The following is a 19,339-nucleotide window of genomic DNA, read 5'->3' as shown; positions in this document are numbered from 1 at the left end:
ATAAAAATTAAAATGAGAACAAACAGTAAAAGGAAGCTCACATCACAAATTTATGATCTGAGTCAGGAGGCAGCCAGAGTATATGTGGTATTGCAAGAGATTCCACTGTGTTTTGGTTAAACGGCTTGGATAATAAATTGAGAAGTTATCAGGTGCAATAAAATCTGACAGGCCAAACAACTGTAAGATAAGAATAAATTGTCTTTTACAATACCTCGTCTCTAGTGGCACGTTGCTGTTCAGAACCCAGCTGTCCTGCAGCTGAACAGACTCCGGTGTGGTAGGCAGCTCATTGGGTGCAGCAGAAGGGGCGTGAATCTGGTTCCTTCTGTTTGTCAAAGAGTTTCTGTTGAGGGAGTTGGCAGACGAGTGGTGGTGCGAGAGCGTATGGTTGTGGGGTGGTGGAAGAGGAGGCCGGAGAGTAGACTGGCTGTGATGATTTGGAGGGCCTGCGGAGAAGGGGAGAGTTCAATTATTAACAAGCTGTTACACACTCAGCTCCTTCACAAAGATAAGTTGGCAAGATGAGGGAAAGTTTTAGAAATCTGTTGACACTCAGTCTGATGAGGGTGAGATGCCATCTGATTATTGCACGTTCCACCCATCTTTCCATTCAAGGCTTGCAATATATATACTGGAATTCTATTCGTCTGCAATTCAAACAAGCCTTCACAGCATTACTGTACCGGATAGGTGATCACAACCCTGCTGCATTCATCCATTTTTGGTACTCACATCTGAGAACTTGCTGATCATCTTTGCTATGTTGTTTCTTTTTCCCATTGCTAAGCATTTATCTTTTCATCTATGTCATAAATAACAGTCTATTTAGGAGTTTGTTTCAAGGCAGCTCCATATCTTGGGGTTTCGGGTGACATTGATAAACTGCTTGGACTTTACACCTGTGGTTTGCGCCATCGTCAGGATCCCCTCATGTGTTACTGACTTGCAACAAACTCCTTGAGCCCTTTTATCCTCTGAGTATATGCTTACCACCAACGGATATTTGCAGGAGTTCTTGTTGAAATTTCTATAGCAGTTAATTTTGGAAATCTAAAGAGTGCTCAAATTCAATTGTGTAGAGAGTACAGTAGCAATTGGGTTAATGAGGAGACCTGCTTGTCCTTTACAAGCTGAGGTGGACGCCAGGGTAATAAGTAGATTCTGAAGAAAATGCAACAAAGAGACAGCGGTGAGCCTTTTGAATAGTTTTAATTACAGAGTATACTGCCCTGCTCACTCTAACTGCGACCAGTACACCAGAATATGTAATACCTATTTTTTCCAGATGGCATTGTCCCTGAAAAACAAATTACTTATTCATCTCTGACAATTTGTTGCCACGAACCTATTGAATATGGAGTATATATAAGTATTAATATTAGAGTTCAAATCTGCTCACCTGAATTGTGAAATGTTATACAGGACAATATTTGTATCTGTAATGGGCATGTCTCTTAGTATTTGAGGTGGCATAATTTCTTATCCCCCCCCGAGTGTCTAATATACACAATGTGAACTTTATTGTAAGGTCAATGGACTAACAGTTATGCTTACTATTTGAATTGATTCAGAGAGGGATTGGTTTATAGCTTTTTCTTCAAATAACCCAAACTCTTACTTCGACAGGACAATTTTGCTGTAAGCAAACATTGCAAGAACCATTTGGAAGTGTCAAAATGCACTGCTAGGTTCTAATGTACTTCTGCCATCTGAAAATGCAGCGATAGTTTTCATGTAATAACTGCGGGACCCAGATTGTAGTGACTTGTCGTTGTCAACTCGGTACGAGACGTGCTTATAATAAATAGCGGAAGCACAATAAAGCACAATGAAAATTTCCATAGGCCTTACAATGACTCTTCCATGCGCCACTGAGTTTTTGCTACCTGTGACATTTTTCAAATTGAAGGGGATGTTTTTTTTTTAGAAAGCTGAAGCAGCTCCAAGAGGGTGGGATCATTTCAGCCCACTTGGCTCGTGTTTCTGTCAACATGGCCATAATTTCTAGCAGGTGCCAACATGCCACTCACTGCGAATAGCATGAGTTTTGCCAGACTGGCATACTGGCAAGGCAATATTGAGGAAGTGAGCTTAGACCCAGAGCTGCGATTAACCTGTGATTGGAAGAAGGTAGTTGTGGGGTAAACGCTGACAGATACTCCCCTGCACCTCAGATTCCCTGTATTATTGTTCATCTCTTTCTGAAAGGGATTCACAGAATGTGAACAAGAAAATATGTAATGTCAAAAAGGCAATCTAGCTCAAAATATAAAAAATGATAGTAAAAGTTTTTGCGAGTATATAAAAAGGAATAGAGTGGCTAGAGTGAATGTTGGACCCTTGGAAGATGAGAGGGGGGAATTAATAGTGGAAAACGAGGAAATGGCTGAGACTTTAAATAAGTTCTTTGTGTCGGTCTTCACGGTGGAAGACACAAATAGTTTGCCGAATATTAGAGATCGAGAGTCGGTGGGAGGGGAGGTCCTTAATACAATTACTGTTACTAAGGAGGTGGTGCTTGGTAGACTAATAGGACTGAAGGTAGACAAGTCCCCGGGCCCGGATGGAATGCATCCCAGGGTACTGAAAGAAATGGCTGAGGTAATAGCAGATGCGTTAGTCGTAATTTATCAAAATTCGCTGGACTCTGGGGTAGTGCCGGCTGACTGGAAAACAGCTACTGTTACGCCGCTGTTTAAAAAAGGAAGTAGACAAAAGGCGGGTAACTACAGGCCGGTTAGCTTAACGTCCGTAGTTGGGAAGATGCTAGAGTCCATTATTAAAGAGGAAATAACAGAGCACCTGAATAAGAATGGTTCGATCAAGCAGACGCAGCATGGATTCATGAAGGGAAAGTCGTGTTTGACGAATCTACTGGACTTTTATGAAGATGTCACTAGTGCGGTTGACAGAGGGGAACCGGTGGATGTGGTGTTTTTAGATTTCCAGAAGGCATTCGATAAGGTGCCTCACAAAAGGTTGCTGCAGAAGATTGGGGTACACGGAGTTAGGGGTAAGGTGTTGGCGTAGATTGGGGATTGGCTATCTAACAGGAAGCAGAGAGTTGGGATAAATGGGTACTTTTCTGGTTGGCAGTTGGTGACCAGTGGCGTGCCACAGGGATCGGTGCTGGGGCCTCAATTGTTTACCATTTACATAGATGATCTGGAGGAGGGGACTGAATGTAGGGTATTCAAGTTTGCTGATGACACGAAGGTGAGTGGGAAAGTGAATTGCGTGGAGGACGCAGAAAGTCTGCAAAGAGATTTGGATAGGCTGAGCGAGTGGGCGAGGATCTGGCAGATGGAATATAACATTAGCAAATGTGAGGTTATCCACTTTGGAAGAAATAATAGTAAATTGGAATATTATTTAAATGGAGAAAAATTACATCGTGCGACTGTGCAGAGGGACCTGGGGGTCCTTGTGCACGAATCGCAAAAACTCAGTCTGTAGGTGCAGCAGGTGATCAAGAAGGCGAATGGAATGTTGGCCTTTATCGCGAGGGGGATAGAATATAAAAGCAGGGAGGTCTTGCTGCAACTGTACAAGGCACTGGTGAGGCCGCAACTGGAGTACTGTGTGCAGTTTTGGTCCCCTTATTTGCGAAAGGATATATTGGCCTTGGAGGGAGTGCAGAGAAGGTTCACCAGGTTGATACCGGAGATGAGGGGTGTAGCTTATGAGGAGAGATTAAACAGATTGGGTCTGTACTCGTTGGAGTTTAGAAGGATGAGGGGTGATCTTATAGAGACATATAAGATAATGAAGGGGCTGGATAGGGTAGAGGTGGAGAGATTCTTTCCACTTAGAAGGGAAACCAGAACTAGAGGGCACAGCCTCAAAATAAGGGGGAGGCCGGTTCAGAACTTCTTCTCTCAGAGGGTAGTGAATCTCTGGAATTCTCTGCCCATTGAAGTGGTGGAGGCTTCCTCGTTGAATATGTTTAAATCACGGGTAGATAGTTTTCTGATCGATAAGGGAATTAGGGGTTATGGGGAGCAGGTGGGTAAGTGGAACTGATTCGCTTCAGATCAGCCATGATCTTGTTGAATGGCGGGGCAGGCTCGAAGGGCCAGATGGCCTACTCCTGCTCCTATTTCTTATGTTCTTATGTTCTTATGAGTTAAATCATAGAATTGTAGCATCCGACAGTGCAGAAGGAGGCCCATTGAATCTGCACCAACACAATCCTACCCTGGCCCTATCCCCATAACCCCATGCATTTACCCTAGCTAATCTTCCCTGACACTGAGGGGCAATTTTAACATGGCCAATCCACCTAACCCGCACATTTTTGGACTGTGGGAGGAAACCGGAGCACCTGGAGGAAACCCACGCAGACATGGGGAGAATGTGTAAACTCCACATTCCAAGCTGGGAATCGAACCCGCGTCCCTGGCTCTGTGAGGCAGCAGTGCTAAACACTGTGCCACCGTGCCACCCCAATTGTTATTAAAAATCTTGATATTTCATGCTTTATGTCCCATTCATGTCACTTCCAGTGGGGTGTTCATTATTGTGATCGGGGCAGAGATGCAACTGATGGTTTCTAAGGTTTACAAGGTTCTCAGCATCTTGTTGTCCAGCTGTGAAACATGCATAACTTACAGCTATCAAGAAACAAGGAGCAACAATTTCCATCTTCGCTGTCTGTGGTGCAATATGAGTATATCCTGGCATGACAAATTCACGAATGTGGCAGTCTTTTCAAAGGCAAAGATCCCATGTATGTTAGCAGTTATCAAATAGGGGTGGTCGCATACCTAAGAACTTCCTGTATGCTGAGGTGGTTGGAGTCAGATGACCAGTAGGACACGCAAAGCTCTGCTTTGAGGATCAGTTTGCCGGCCATAGACTTTGATTATTGCCCCTGGCAGGCACTGGCTGATGAGGGGGGGAAAGGCAGCACCGCCTGTGGGCTATCATGCACCACCACGAGGACCAGTGACTCCAGCAGCTTGGCGATAGATACCAGCGTCAAAAATCGCAACCCACACCCACACCTGGCAGCTTCATGGGCAGCATTTGTGGCAGAATCTGTCTCTCAAAACATCAGCTGAGGTGCACGAAATGCAGATGGGTTTGTTTGCTGGACCCCCCCCCCCCCTTCATCATTTGCAGATGGAAGGGTGCTGGAATCTCACAATCAGCATCCCAACTCTGGAGATGTCCTCGTGGCTGGAAGGTGATGGGTCAATAGTTTGTAGGGTTTGATCACTTGACTCCGAGCCAGGCACAAGCACAGGAAACAATAATAAAATAGTGGCATTTTTTTTATTTTAAAAGAAGAAAGATTGAGTTGATAAACCTTCACACGATATTGCAAGAACGCGGGTTGGGATGCACAATAACACAAAAGAGTGTACTCAGCTTGCAGCATCAAATGACATGGAAAGCAATCTCAGCTTCTTTTCTGCTCTTTCTGATGGCTCTATCTTGCTTAAATGCAGCACTCAAAGTGGTCAACAGTAGATAATTCAAAAAATACACTGAAAATGTCTTATTTGCTGTGAAGCCCTTCAACCTCCATCTCCATAAAACAAATTTTTATTTAAAAGGCTTTTTTTTCCAGTTTAATGAACTTGAATTGCTTTTGCACTGCACTCTAAGCATCTCAAGCACCTAGAGCAAACAAATTCTTTAAAACCCCATGTATTGAACTATTCGGTTGTTTTAAGCTCATGGCTAAATGATTGGTAAATGATTATTGTTTGGCAATTAAGCTGCTCCTCAGAAAAAAATACACTAGATATGGTGGTTACATCACAAGAGTTTTATTACAGTCAAATTTCTCTGGACTTCCAGGAAATAAATAAATTGCATTCATTTGGAACATACAGGATGCTACGCAAGCACTGCATTACTTTTAAAAATATTCCTTCATGGGATGTGGGTGTCGCTGGCTGGGCCAGCATTTATTGCCCATCCATCATTGCCCTAAAGAAGGTGAAGAAGTGAGCTGCCTTTTTGAACTGCTGCAGTTCATGTGGTGTAGGTACACCCACAGTGCTGTTGGGGAGGGAGTTCCAGAACTTTGACCCAGCGACAGTGAAGGAACGGTGATATATTTCCAAGTCAGTGAGTGACTTAGAGCAGAACATGCAGGTGGTTGTGTTACCATGGATCAGCTGCCCTCCTAACTGGTACAGTTCATGAGTTTGGAACTTGTCTATGGTGCCTTGGTGAGTTGTAGCACATCTTGTAGATGGTAGACACTGCTGTCGCTGTGCGTGGGTGGAGGAGGAATGAATCTTTAAGGTGGTGGATGGGGTGCCAATCAATGAGGCAGCTTTGTCCTGGATGGTGTTGAGACTCTTGAATGTTGTTGGAGCTGCACTCATCAGGCAAGTGGACAATATCCCATCACACTGCTGACTTGTGTCTTGTAGATGGTGGGCATGCTTTGGGTGACAGGAGGTGAGTTCCTCTCCACAGAATTCCCAGGCTTTGACCCACTCTTGTAGCCACAGTATTTATATGGTTGGTCCTGTTGAGCTTCTGCTTAATGGTTACCCCTAGGATGTTGATGGTGGGGGTTCAATGATGGTAATGCCACTTAAGGTCAAGGGGAGATGGTTAGATTCTTTCTTGTTGAAGATGGTCATTACCTGACACTTGTGTGGCATGATTGTTACTTGTCACTTATCAGCCTACGCCTGAATATTGTCCAGGTTATGCTACATATGGACATGGACTGAATCAGCATCTGAGGAATCACAAATTGTGCTGAATAATCATCTGCCAACATTCCCACTTCTGACGTTATGGTTAAAGGAAGTCACTGATGAAGCAACTAATGGTTGGGCCACGGACACTGCCCTGAGAAACTCCTGCAGTGACGTCCTATAATGATATATTTGATCAGTTAATTTATTTTGATGAGGGTTAAATGTTAGACAGACTGCTGTGAATGCTTAGAATTGGGGTTTGAACCTACAAATTTAGAGAATATTGGCTGGATTTTTGGTAACGAGGTGGATAGTTCGAGTGGGAAATTTCAGTTTAGAGGACCCGGTTATATACCATTTTCACTCCACACGGGAGGACAAGCGCCAAGACAGGACGGTTGGAAGGAGTGACTCAGTTCTCTAGGACTTGTTCCCAGTTGTACTGAATGGAGTTGGACCCTCCAGCCCTCACAACACCTCATCCATTCTACCTGGCTCCCATACGCTCCACGATAGCTCAATGCCAACTCAACGTCCCCTCATGCCCTCAGTACCAAATCAAGTCCCCCCCAACCACTCCCCTTGACCTTCCATACCCACTATTCCATCTCATGCTGTCCCCCCCCAACCATTCATGGCTCCTCATACTCTCCGTATCAACTCAATGGCTGGAATTTTCTGGCTGTTCACATAGGCGGGATCTTCTGGTCCGGCCAACGGCATGCCCCTGCCGTGGGTTTCCCAGCGCGAGCACCACGCCGCGAGGGAGCCAGAAAATCACCTTCACCCACTCCCCATGAAACAATAAGAAATGACAAGGCCTTACAATTGACGGGAGAAATTAAAAGGTATGGTTGGTGCTATTCAGAGACAAATGTATTTGATGGTGGAGTGCAAATTATGCAGCATATTTAAACACAAGAACAGCTGTTCCTGAAGTATTTATGTACTACAGAGCTGAAGTCACTGACATTCACACTGTCCCCACACTGCGCACACTGCAGAAAATTGCATAATATCATGGCACTCTATATCACATCAGAGCTTCAAGATCCACCAATATTGCAGCAGTTTTCGAGTATTTTTAAACTATTCTTTCAGTTTATACCCACGGGGACCCCGTAGGATACAATATTTATCTAGAGGACAGATCCGCCATCATAATGCACGAGTCACTGCAGTATTCTGTAGAATCCATTCACTGGATAATATTGTATTTGACAGTGCCACCGCGGATGTGCCCATCCATTGAGAAAATCACGGCTGGTTCTGAGAAAATTCTGTTTAGCCAAATGACTTGCTTGCGAGTGGATTCAATTAATTGACCAGAAATCAGTGTAAAATTTTAGTGAACCCTCTCCATTCTGCGTACTTTTATGTACTGACGATTGCAGTTGGATATTTGGGAAATAATGTGAATGAGTGGTTTAATGCATTTATTCATTTTAGTTTGCGGCGTTGTTTAATTGTACAAATAATATAATTTTTAGAAATGATAATAACTTGAGAATTTATTGAGCCTGACAGTGTTTAGATGGTCATTAACTCAGGACACTTTGGGGATTGTACTTTTTCGATTGCCACTGTCTTTGAACCAGTAGCCCCTCCAAGCAAGTTCCCTGAGGAAATTATCAGCACTCACTAATTGCTTTTTGTTGCTTTAATTTTTATGAGGTAATTGTTTTGTGCTCATCATAGTGATAGAGGGCGTTAAATTGTGCAATTTAAAATTCTCATCCTCATGATTAAATCACTTCATGGCCTCGTCGCTCCCGATCTCAATCCTCTCCCAACCATCTTCTCCCCCCCCCCCCGCCCCCCCATCATGTTCCTTCGAACCCCCCCCCTCCCCCCGCCCCCCCCCCCATCATGTTCCTTCGAATCAGGCCTTCTCTGCATCCCCCCTGGTCTTTCCTCCCTCATTGCTGCACCTTCAGCCACCTATAGGGGGCAGATTTTATCGTCTTGCCCGTCACGAGAATTGGAAGGGTGAGGGACGGACCACGGGAAGGTCCATTGACCTTGGGTGGGATTTTATGATTTTAGGACGAGCGCAGCCATAAAATCATAGAATCTACAGTGCAGGAGGCCATTCGGCCCATCGAGCCTGCACCAACAGCAATCTCACCCAGGTCCTATCCCCGTAACCCCACATATTTACCCTCCTAATCCCCCTGACTGTAAGGGACAATTTATCATAGCCAATCAGCCTAACCCACACATCTTTGGATTGTTGGAAGGAACCGGAACACCCGGAGGAAACCCATGCAGACACGGGGCGAATGTGCAGACACAGGGGTGGCACAGTGCAGGAAGATGGAGTTGAAGTAGAAGATCAGCCATGATCTTGCTGAATGGCAGAACAGACAACAGTCCAGATCAGTACCAAGATGGAGGGAAAAGATGGCAGTCGGATAGGGGTGGCCAACAACAGTTCCCATGAGCGCGAGGAGTTGGGGGAAGCACACTTGCATTTCAGTGACAGTCCCTTGCTGCAGCATCCATGTCTGACAAAAGCTGCAGCAAAAGCAGTCTGAATGTCTACTGCATTGAGGTCCAATTTACCTGAGGAACTTTAAATGGTGGTCTTAGACTTCTCAGTGGCATCTGAAAGATTCCTCTTTGATTTTGGAGGCACAAATGGATCATGTAATGGGCAGCGACGAAGGGGTGGATGATCAGGCGTAGAGGCCTGGGTCCGATTCCCGGCTTGGATCACTGTCTGTGTGGAGTCTGCACATTCTCCCCGTGTCCGCGTGGGTTTCCTCCGGGTGCTCCGGTTTCCTCCCACAGTCCGAAAGACGTGCTGGTTAGGTGCATTGTCCGTGCTAAATTCTTCCTGTGTACCCGAACAGGCACCGGAGTGTGGCGACTCGGGGATTTTCACAGTAACATCATTGCAGTGTAAGCCTACTTGTGACACTAATAAATAAACTTTGTTAATGAAGTTCAGATTTACCATCACGGTGTTCCCAATTTTCAGACGCTGCTTATCTTTCTTCTGTTCAGATTCTTCTTTTTCAGATCTTAGCTCTCCATCCAGGTGTTGCTGGCGGAGTCTTTTAAAGTCTGGTTCAAGCGCTTGGTGGTTTTCCTCAGTGGTACCATAAAAACCTGCAGCGGGTTTCTTTTCAAAGGGTATCTCAGCATTATAGTCCACTCCTCTCTTCTTTTTTTCTTTTCTGCAGCAGAAGCTTGAAAATTGTCCTGGTGCAGATCGATGCAATTGGTATCCTTGGCATAACAATGAACCATTTTTAGCCCACCGTGTTTTGATGTGATTGTAGAAGAGTACCCCCTGCTGTGCCAGCATGCATTTTTCAATTTACCACAAAACATAGGCCGGGATTTTCCATTCCCTTTCTTTTCGGGTGGGTTGGTTGCCGGGAACAGAAAATCTCACTAAAGGCCCAAATCACGTTTACATCGCTGCGATTGTCCTAGCGACCCAGCCAGTGATGTAACGAGAATCCTGATGTTCAACATTGGGAACACCGTGATGATAAATCTGAATCTCATTATCAAAGTTTATTTATTAGTGTCACAAGTAGGCTTACACTGCAATGAAGTTACTATGAAATTCCCCACACTCCGGCACCTGTTCGGGTACACAGGAAGAATTTAGCACGGACAATGCACCTAACCAGCACATCTTTGAACTGTGGGAGGAAACCGGAGCACCCGGAGGAAACCCACGCAGACACGGGGAGAACGTGCAGACTCCACACAGACAGTGACCCAAGCCGGGAATTGAACCCAGGCTTCTACGCCTGATCATCCGCCCCTTCGTCGCTGCCCGTTACATGATCCATTTGTGCCCTCACACCAGCATGAATTGCGACTCGATTCCCGCGGCATGCATCCGGTGGGCAGACCTCCCAGAGGAGCTCAGGTGAGTGCATTGCTCAGGGGGAGAGGGTCATGCCCAGGCACTGTCCCCAGCTATTTCTTGACACTGCCCGGGCACTGTAAGTGTGCAGTGCTAAGGCAGTGCCCAGGTAATGCGAGGGAGATTTCCAGGGGGCAGTGCCGGGGTAGTGTCAAGGACAGTGCCGGGGGATGGTAGTTGGGGAGGGAGGATTGGCTGGGAGTTCCATTATAACTCTTGTGCCACAAGGGCAGCCTTTAAAAATGGCTTGAACGATCTTTAAAAACCTCAGTTACTGGGGGGAGGCTCTCAATCAGTGCCTGTCCCACCTGTGTGACATCATGGGAACCGCCAAGTTTTTCTTTGCACTATATTCCTAACAATAAGGTGGAGAAAGTTGCCGTTGACATTGGCAGCTTTAACACATCTTTCCCCACTCACTGCCACACACTGTGGAAGAAAAAGGTAACATTCAGCCCATACTCTGGTTGAGATTAGCAATCTGACCCACTGGATACTGACTGAGCTGAGACTTGAGGATGAGGTGGGGGCAGGAAGGTGGGGAAAGAGGTAGAAAAGACCTCGACCAACATGACCATTTCATTGACTACTTGGAGTTAAATCAATGTCCTCTTCATGACTTACAATTGGATTTTCTCTTCTTTACTCCCCCCCGCCAACACAGAAGGAAAGAGGAAAGTGCATGGCCTTTAGCAGCTGTGATTCAAGTATTGGAAATTCCCATTTGAGAGATTAAGAGCTCCAAGCCTGTAGCGTATTGTCCCATGATTCACTGTGTTGGCATCACTGACACCTTTCTGAGGGTAGTATTTTTATGCCCGGCGATGATGGACTAGTTTATCTACATGGCATAATCAAGAAAATGCTGAAGAGCCTCCCTGCGGTCATCAGTCTAGCTATTGACTCACTTGACATTTCAAAAAGACAGAGTTATAATAAGTTAGATGACAATAGAAGAAAAATATCACAATAAAAGAAGTAAATTAGAAAAAAAAATCTACAGCATCAAGATTATTATTATCGGCTGCAACAGCACGATCGATAAACGTGATATGTGTGTCAGTTAAGTGGAGCGGGAACCCATGTCAGGGAAGATAAGCAAGTTATAACAGATTAAAACAAAACGTAGAATATCACCGGTAGAGGTACGGCCCCCTGCTTAATAATAATGTTACAAAAGTCATTAATGTCAATTGAAAATAATGATTATTTCATTTTTTTTCAGTAAGATAATTTACTTCTGAAAAAGGAGTCAGATTTATTTGTATTGGTGCTGGATGGGTGGGGCCTGTGTTGGATGGTGATGTACAAAGATTCGCAAAGTTCATTTCTAGAGAGTAATAGTTGAAATTCTCACTGACACCATTCCCAAATGTCTAAATTCTGGCCATAAATCCAACATCACCACATAACAATTCTTAAAAGTGCAGAACTTCATAAAACCCCAATAATCCTCTCCCTCTTTCTGGTAATCCAACCCCAAACACTTGAATTTGGCTCTTCCATTCGCTTTTGTTTATGAAAACTTGAAGAACAGGGAGCCCTGGTATATTTTGCCCCTTCCCATCTTGGCAACGGATTCAGCACAATCATTTTTTTATTCATTCGTGGACATGAACGTCACTTGCTGGCCAGCATTTATTGCCCATCCCTAGTCGCCTTAGAGGGCAGTTGAGAGTCGACCACATTGCTGTGGGTCTGGAGTCTAATGTAGGCCAGACCAGGTAAGGACAGCAGACTTCCTTCCCTAAAAGGACATTAGTGAACCCAATGGGTTTTTCCAACAATCGACATTGGTTTCATTATCATCAGTAGATTCTTATTTCCAGATTTTTAAAATTGAACTCAAATTCCACCACCTGCCATGGTGGGATTTGAACCCGGGTCCCTAGAGATTAGCTGAGTTCCTGGATTAATATCTAACGATTATAGCGTTAGGCTATCACCTCACCTTGCTGCAACTTTGAAAATTTGCCGACAATTCAACCTGGTCCCTTTTTGATTTCTTCGGCTTGTAATCAGTCCACCGGCTAAGTCAGACCTTTTTAGAGCCTTCCTTCAAATTGCTTTTTCAAATTATAATTTCTGCTTTCACAATTTAGGCTTTCAAACATGTGACTCTTAACTTTTTCCAAGTTAATGGGAAGGATGTGAGTTTCAATCAGTTTTGCATTAGATTCATGTTTGCTTTTTTTAAAATAAAGCTAAATTAAGCCTTAGATGTTTGGAAAGTATTTGCTCCAATTTGACTCACACTGGAGATAGATTTGGAGATAGGCCAATGAATTCTAAGGAGAAATCTGCAGCAGAGCCATTCAGTTGAGAGTAATATATTGTTATTACTGGACCTGCTCCAAGTTTTGTCAGCTGGATGTTCCCAGGACACTTAATGGCAAGAATCTGGTTGTCGTTTTTCTGGGCTGTTATCAAACTTCTACAACATGTTATGTAAGCTGATCGCTGATTTTCTTTTTAACCTCATGAACTCAATAATGAGGAACAATGCCTAAACTGAATTTAGAGACTCATCACAGTTTAATTTGAAGGAGCAAGATATAGTCAAGCTTTCGTTTTTGGATTTTACGAGAAGTACTATCTAACTGACAAGTGTATTCTTTTTTGTTATTCATTCATGGAATATGGGCATCGCTGGCTAGACCAGCACCTCTTGCTTCTTGGACCGCTGCAGCCCCTGAATTCACTCAATGCATCAAGAATATTGAAAGATCTCTTAAAGGAAACCCTAAAAAGAAATTCCAAATGGTTAACATGGTTAGATGCAAAAACTGTGTTCTTGCAAATTAAAGAATTTCTTCCCTGTTAGAAGTGGACTTCACTCTCTCTCTTGCTCCATCTCAAAATTGCACAATGAAATGATAGGATGGTAAGATGTGGGTTTATATCCGCAATATCCCATTTGTAAGTTCCTGGGCACTACATCTTAGGAAGGTTATACAGGTCTTGGAGGGATCCCAGATACGAAGGAATTTTCTTATGAGGTTGGGTAGGTTGGGCCGATACTCATTGGCGTTTATGAGTGAGAGGTGACCTCATAGAGACATATAGGATTCTCAGGGGGCTTGATAAGGAAGATACTGAGAGGTTGTTTCCCCTTGTGGGAGAGTCTAGGACCAGAGGCATAACCTCAGATTAAGGGGTCACCCATTTAAGACAGGTCACATTTAATAGACCGAACCTTGCACGTTAGAGGTTAAATTGTGATGAGAGTATACAAAAACATTCAGGCCAAAGGGTGATTGATCAAAGCTTAAGATATTGCAGCAGACTGCTAAGAGTGAAATTAGACAATGCTTCTACACACAAAGGACTCTCTTTGGCAAGTGGCATTGATGCTTGGTCAATTGTTAATTTTAAGCTTGAGATTGAAAGCTTTTTGTTCGCCAAAAGTATTAAGAGATATGGGACAAAGAGGGTACATGGAGTTAGGTTGCATATCAACTGTGAACTCATTGAATGGTGGAATAGGCTCAAGGGGCAAATTAGCCTTCTCCTCTTCTTATGTTCCAATGCCTTCAGGGAGAATTAGGTGAGTAGAGAGGCAGCTTCTCCCCAATAAAATAGGCAAACTATGATGCCAATTAGTCTGGGGTTGCTCTTTCAAGATATTGAGATAGTACAGATGGCATTGGGAACAAGGCAGTTATTGATTTGAGTGGCCAGTTTCAGTAGAGGGGAGGAATGGTTTACTTCAAACTTAGCAGAAAATTTTGCACTGTCTTGTGCTGTGGAGTCACAATCTCTTAGAGATATGATGCATAATGTTATATATTACATGTGTATGCAACAGAAAAAGCTGAGCTCTGAAGTCAACATTGTCATTTCTTTCAGCAAGTAAGAGGGAAAGCAAATTTCAATGGGAATGGAGTATAAAACTAGGAAAGTCTTGCTAAAACTGCACAAGGTACCAGTTGTGCACATCTGGAATTCTGTGAACAGTTTTGGCCCTCTTATCTAAGGAAAGATATGCTGGCATTGAAGACTGTCCTGAGAAGGTTCGCTCGGTTGATCCCAAGTATGGAGGCCTTTTCTTATGAGGAGAGATGGAGTAGATTGGGCCTGCACTCACTGGCATTTATAGGAGTGAGAGGTGACCTTATAGAGACATATAGGATTCTCAAGGGGCTTGATAAGGAAGATGCTGAGAGGTTGTTTCCCCTTGTGGGAGAGTCTTGAACCAGAGGGCATAATTTCAGAGTAAGAGGTCATCCATTTAAGACAGAGATGAGGAGGAATTTCTTCTCTCGGAGGATAGTGAATCTGTGGAATTCTTTATCACAGAGGGCTGTCGAGGCTGGGTCATTAAACATGTTCAAGGCTGAAATAGACAGATTTTTAATCAGTAAGGGAATCAAGGATTGTGGGGCTAAAGCAGGAAAGTGGAATTGAGGATTAGCACATTAGATCTGTCATGACCTCATTGAATGGCAGAACAGACTTGATGGGCTGAATGGCCTACTTCTGCTCTTATGTCTTATGATCTAATTTCAGGCTGGTAGGTAGTGGATTAACAGGTATTCTTCTGTATGGAGAAAAATGAATAGGAATAAAGCATGAGCTCCTCTAGAAGGAACGACTTATCTTCAGCACTATTTAAATATACATTAATAGAACCATAGAATCCCTACAGGGCAGAAAGAAGTCACCTGGCCCATCAATCTACAACGACTCTCCGAAAGAGTCTCCTGCCCAGGCCCTCCCCCGCGCATTTACCAAGGCCAATCAACCTAACCTGCGCATCTTTGGATTGTGGGAGGAAATCAAAGGACCCGGAGGAAACCCACACAGACACGGGGAGAATGTGCGAACTACAAACAGAGTCACCCAAGGCTGGAATCGAAGCCGGGTCCCTGGTGCTGTGAGGGAGCAGTGCTAACCATTGTGCCACCGTGCTGCCACTGTGTCACCATGCCATGGTATGGGTTGAAGCTGTTTAGTCTAATATGACTTTGCATTCTCTAGCCAAGGTAAAGAGAGTGAGGGCTGACAGCTCATCAGCCTGACACTGGAACACTGGATTCAGATCTAGAGCCCTGAGGTGAAAAGACAGCAATGTGTCCGAACATGTCAGCAAGTCGTCTCTTCAACGTTTAATGCATTGATGCACACCCCGTTCCTCATTTGCTAATTCTACAGCTAATTAGAAATACACAACTCGTGAAAACTCCTTTGATTTAAAATTACAGGTTTACCTTCCACACATTGAAAAAGTCACATTATTTGGACAAAGGACAAGGGCATGATACAATTTCATTCCAAAACCAATTGCCCGAAGACCTGTGAATGCTACCTCTGGCTTAAAACTTCAGAAGGACCAGGCTGAGGAGAAGGCAGTTGGTTTGTTCACTACATTTATTTATTTATTTTAAGTTAAATTTGTGTAAAAAATCGGAGGTTTTTTTTAAAACAGGAAGTGGGCCCAGCAGGAGTCTGGGAAGGTTTTTGGGGGGTTTAAAAGTAGGCCGCACTTTTGAGCGGGCACCATCGTTAGCGGGCAGCAGAGTGAGCAGGAGGCAGAGTGAAAGCTGTAGGGCTTTGGCTCACAGGGCTTGGGCGAGCAGGGGTGAGTTAATTCATTTTTTGCTGTTTCTACCTGGTACTGGCAAGGTATCTAGAGGGGATGGGTGTGAAGGCAGTGCAATGTTCCTCTTGCACTATGTTCGAGGTGAGGGACGACGTCAGTGTCCCTGCTGATTATACCTGTGAGAAGTGCATCCATCTGCAGCTCCTCCAAAACCGTGTAAGGGAACTGGAGCTGGAGTTGGAGGAACTTAGGATCATTAGGGATGCAGAGATGGCCATAGACAGAAGCTTCAGGGATACAGTTACTCCGCGGAATGAAAATAGATGGGTGACGGTGAGAGGGGCTGGGAAGAAGCAGTCGGTGCAGGGATCCCCTGTGGTCATTCCCCTTAGCAATAAGTATTCCGCTTTGGATACGGTTGAGGGGGACGACATACCAGTGGTGAGCCGCAGTGAGAGGATCTCCGGCACTGAGTCCGTCCCTGTGGCTCAGGAGGGTAAGGAGGAGAGCGGGAGGGCAATAGTTATTGGGGACTCGTTAGTTAGAGGGATAGATAGGAGGTTCTGTGGCAGCAAAAGAGACTCGAGGATGGTTTGTTGCCTACCGGATGCCAGGGTCTGTGAAGTCTCGGACCGTGTTTTCCGGATTCTTAAGGGGGAGGGGAAACAGTCACAAGTCGTGGTACACATTGGTACCAACGACATAGGTAAGAGAAGGGACGGGGATTTAAAACAGGAATTTCGGCAGCTCGGCTGGAAGCTGAGAGCAAAGACAAAACATGTGGTCATCTCTGGTACGCTACCGGTGCCACGTGATAGCGAGTTGAGGAACAGGGAGAGAGTGCACTTAAACATGTGGTTGCAGGGATGGTGCAGGAGGGAAGGTTTCAGATACGTGGATAATTGGAACACGTTCTGGGGAAGGTGGGACCTCTACAAACAGGACGGGGTGCACCTGAACCAGAGGGGCACCAATATCCTGGGACGGAAATTTGCTACGGCTCTTCAGGGGGATTTAAACTAATTTGTCAGGGGAGTGGGAAAAGGAGTTGTAGTCCAGAAGTCAGTGTTGAGGGTGGTGAGGTATTGGGGAAGGTATCAAGGTCAAGGGTGGGTACCGGAAGACAGGAAGATGGGTTGAAGTGTGTCTACTTCAATGCAAGGAGCATCCGGAACAAGGTGGATGAACTTGGGGCGTGGATTGCTACTTGGGACTACGATGTTGTGGCCATTACGGAGACGTGGGTAGAACAAGGACAGGAATGGTTGTTGGACGTTCCGGGGTATAGATGTTTCAGTAAGTGTAGGGAAGCTGGTAAAAGAGGTGGAGGAGTAGCATTGTTAATCAAGGATAGTTTAACGGCTGCGGAAAAGCACTTTGAGGGGGATATGCACACTGAGGTAATATGGGCTGCAGTTAGAAACAGGAAAGGAGCGGTCACGTTGCTAGGAGTTTACTATAGGCCCCCAAATAGTAATAGAGATGTGGAGGAAGAAATTGCTAAGCAGATTATGGATACGTGTGGGGGTCACAGGGTAGTTGTCATGGGGGACTTTAACTTTCCAAATATTGATTGGAACCTTTGTAGGTCAAATAGTTTGGATGGGGCACTTTTTGTGCAGTGTGTGCAGGAGGGTTTCCTGACACAATATGTGGATAGGCCGACAAGGGGTGAGGCCACATTGGATTTGGTACTGGGAAATGAACCGGGCCAAGTGTTAGATTTGGTTGTGGGAGAGAACTTTGGAGATAGTGACCACAATTCGGTGTCTTTTGTTATTGCAATGGAGAGGGATAGGGCCGGACGGCAGGGCAAGGCTTACAATTGGGGGAGAGGTAATTATGATGCGATTAGGCAAGAATTAGGGGGCATAAGATGGGAACAGAAACTGTCAGGGAAAGGCACTGATGAAAAGTGGAACTTTTTCAAGGAACAAATACTGGGTGTCCTTGATAGGTATGTCCCTGTCAGGCAGGGAGGAAATGGCCGAGTGAGGGAACCGTGGTTCACAAAAGAGGTGGAATGTCTTGTGAAAAGGAAGAGGGAAGCTTATGTAGGGATGAGGAAACAAGGTTCAGATGGCTCGACTGAAGGTTACAAGTTAGCAAGGAACGAGCTGAAAAAGGGGCTGAGGAGAGCTAGGAGGGGACATGAGAAGTACTTGGCGGGTCGGATCAAGGAAAACCCCAAGGCTTTTTACTCTTATGTGAGGAATAAAAGAATGACCAGGGTGAGGTTAGGGCCGGTCAAGGACAGTGGTGGGAACTTGTGTATGGAATCAGTAGAGATAGGCGAGGTGATGAATGAATACTTTTCTTCAGTGTTCACCAAGGAGAGGGGCCATGTTTTTCAGGAAGAGAAGGTGTTACAGGCTAATAGGCTGGAGGAAATAGATGTTCGGAGGGAGGATGTATTGGCAGTTTTGAATAAACTGAAGGTCGATAAGTCCCCTGGGCCTGATGAAATGTATCCTAGGATTCTTTGGGAGGCAAGGGATGAGATTGCAGAGCCTTTGGCTTTGATCTTTGGGTCCTCGCTGTCCACGGGGATGGTGCCAGAGGACTGGAGAGTGGCAAATGTTGTTCCTCTGTTTAAGAAAGGGAATAGAAATGACCCTGGTAATTATAGACCGGTTAGTCTGACTTCGGTGGTTGGTAAATTGATGGAAAAGGTCCTTAGGGATGGGATTTACGACCATTTAGAAAGATGCGGATTAATCCGGGATAGTCAGCACGGATTTGTGAAGGGCAAATCGTGCCTCACAAATTTGATAGAATTTTTTGAGGAGGTAACTAAGTGTGTTGATGAAGGTAGGGCGGTTGATGTCATATACATGGATTTTAGTAAGGCGTTTGATAAGGTCCCCCATGGTCGGCTTATGATGAAAGTAAGGAGGTGTGGGATAGAGGGAAAGTTGGCCGATTGGATAGGTAACTGGCTGTCTGATCGAAGACAGAGGGTGGTGGTGGATGGAAAATTTTCGGACTGGAGGCAGGTTGCTAGCGGAGTGCCGCAGGGATCGGTGCTTGGTCCTCTGCTCTTTGTGATTTTTATTAATGACTTAGAGGAGGGGGCTGAAGGGTGGATCAGTAAATTTGCTGATGACACCAAGATTGGTGGAGTAGTGGATGAGGTGGAGGGGTGTTGTAGGCTGCAAAGAGACATAGATAGGATGCAAAGCTGGGCTGAAAAATGGCAAATGGAGTTTAACCCTGATAAATGTGAGGTGATTC

At 44.9% G+C, this 19,339-nt stretch overlaps 1 protein-coding gene across 3 annotated transcripts in view; it reads right to left on the bottom strand.

The window, feature by feature from the left end:
- The window catches only part of LOC144505046 (teneurin-2-like), a 2,673,959-nt gene that overhangs the window by 245,227 nt on the left and 2,409,393 nt on the right, over nt 1–19,339 (bottom strand). For all 3 annotated transcript variants that reach the window (XM_078230751.1, XM_078230754.1, XM_078230752.1), the window contains one exon: nt 215–449. In XM_078230751.1, the coding sequence (XP_078086877.1) occupies nt 215–449 (235 nt within the window). The remainder of the gene's footprint in view (nt 1–214; nt 450–19,339) is intronic.

The sequence above is a fragment of the Mustelus asterias genome, chromosome 16 (assembly GCF_964213995.1).
Source record: "Mustelus asterias chromosome 16, sMusAst1.hap1.1, whole genome shotgun sequence".
Lineage (NCBI taxonomy): Eukaryota > Metazoa > Chordata > Chondrichthyes > Carcharhiniformes > Triakidae > Mustelus > Mustelus asterias.
Note: the sequence above shows the minus strand (reverse complement) of the source record. Positions and strands in the feature narration are given on the sequence as shown.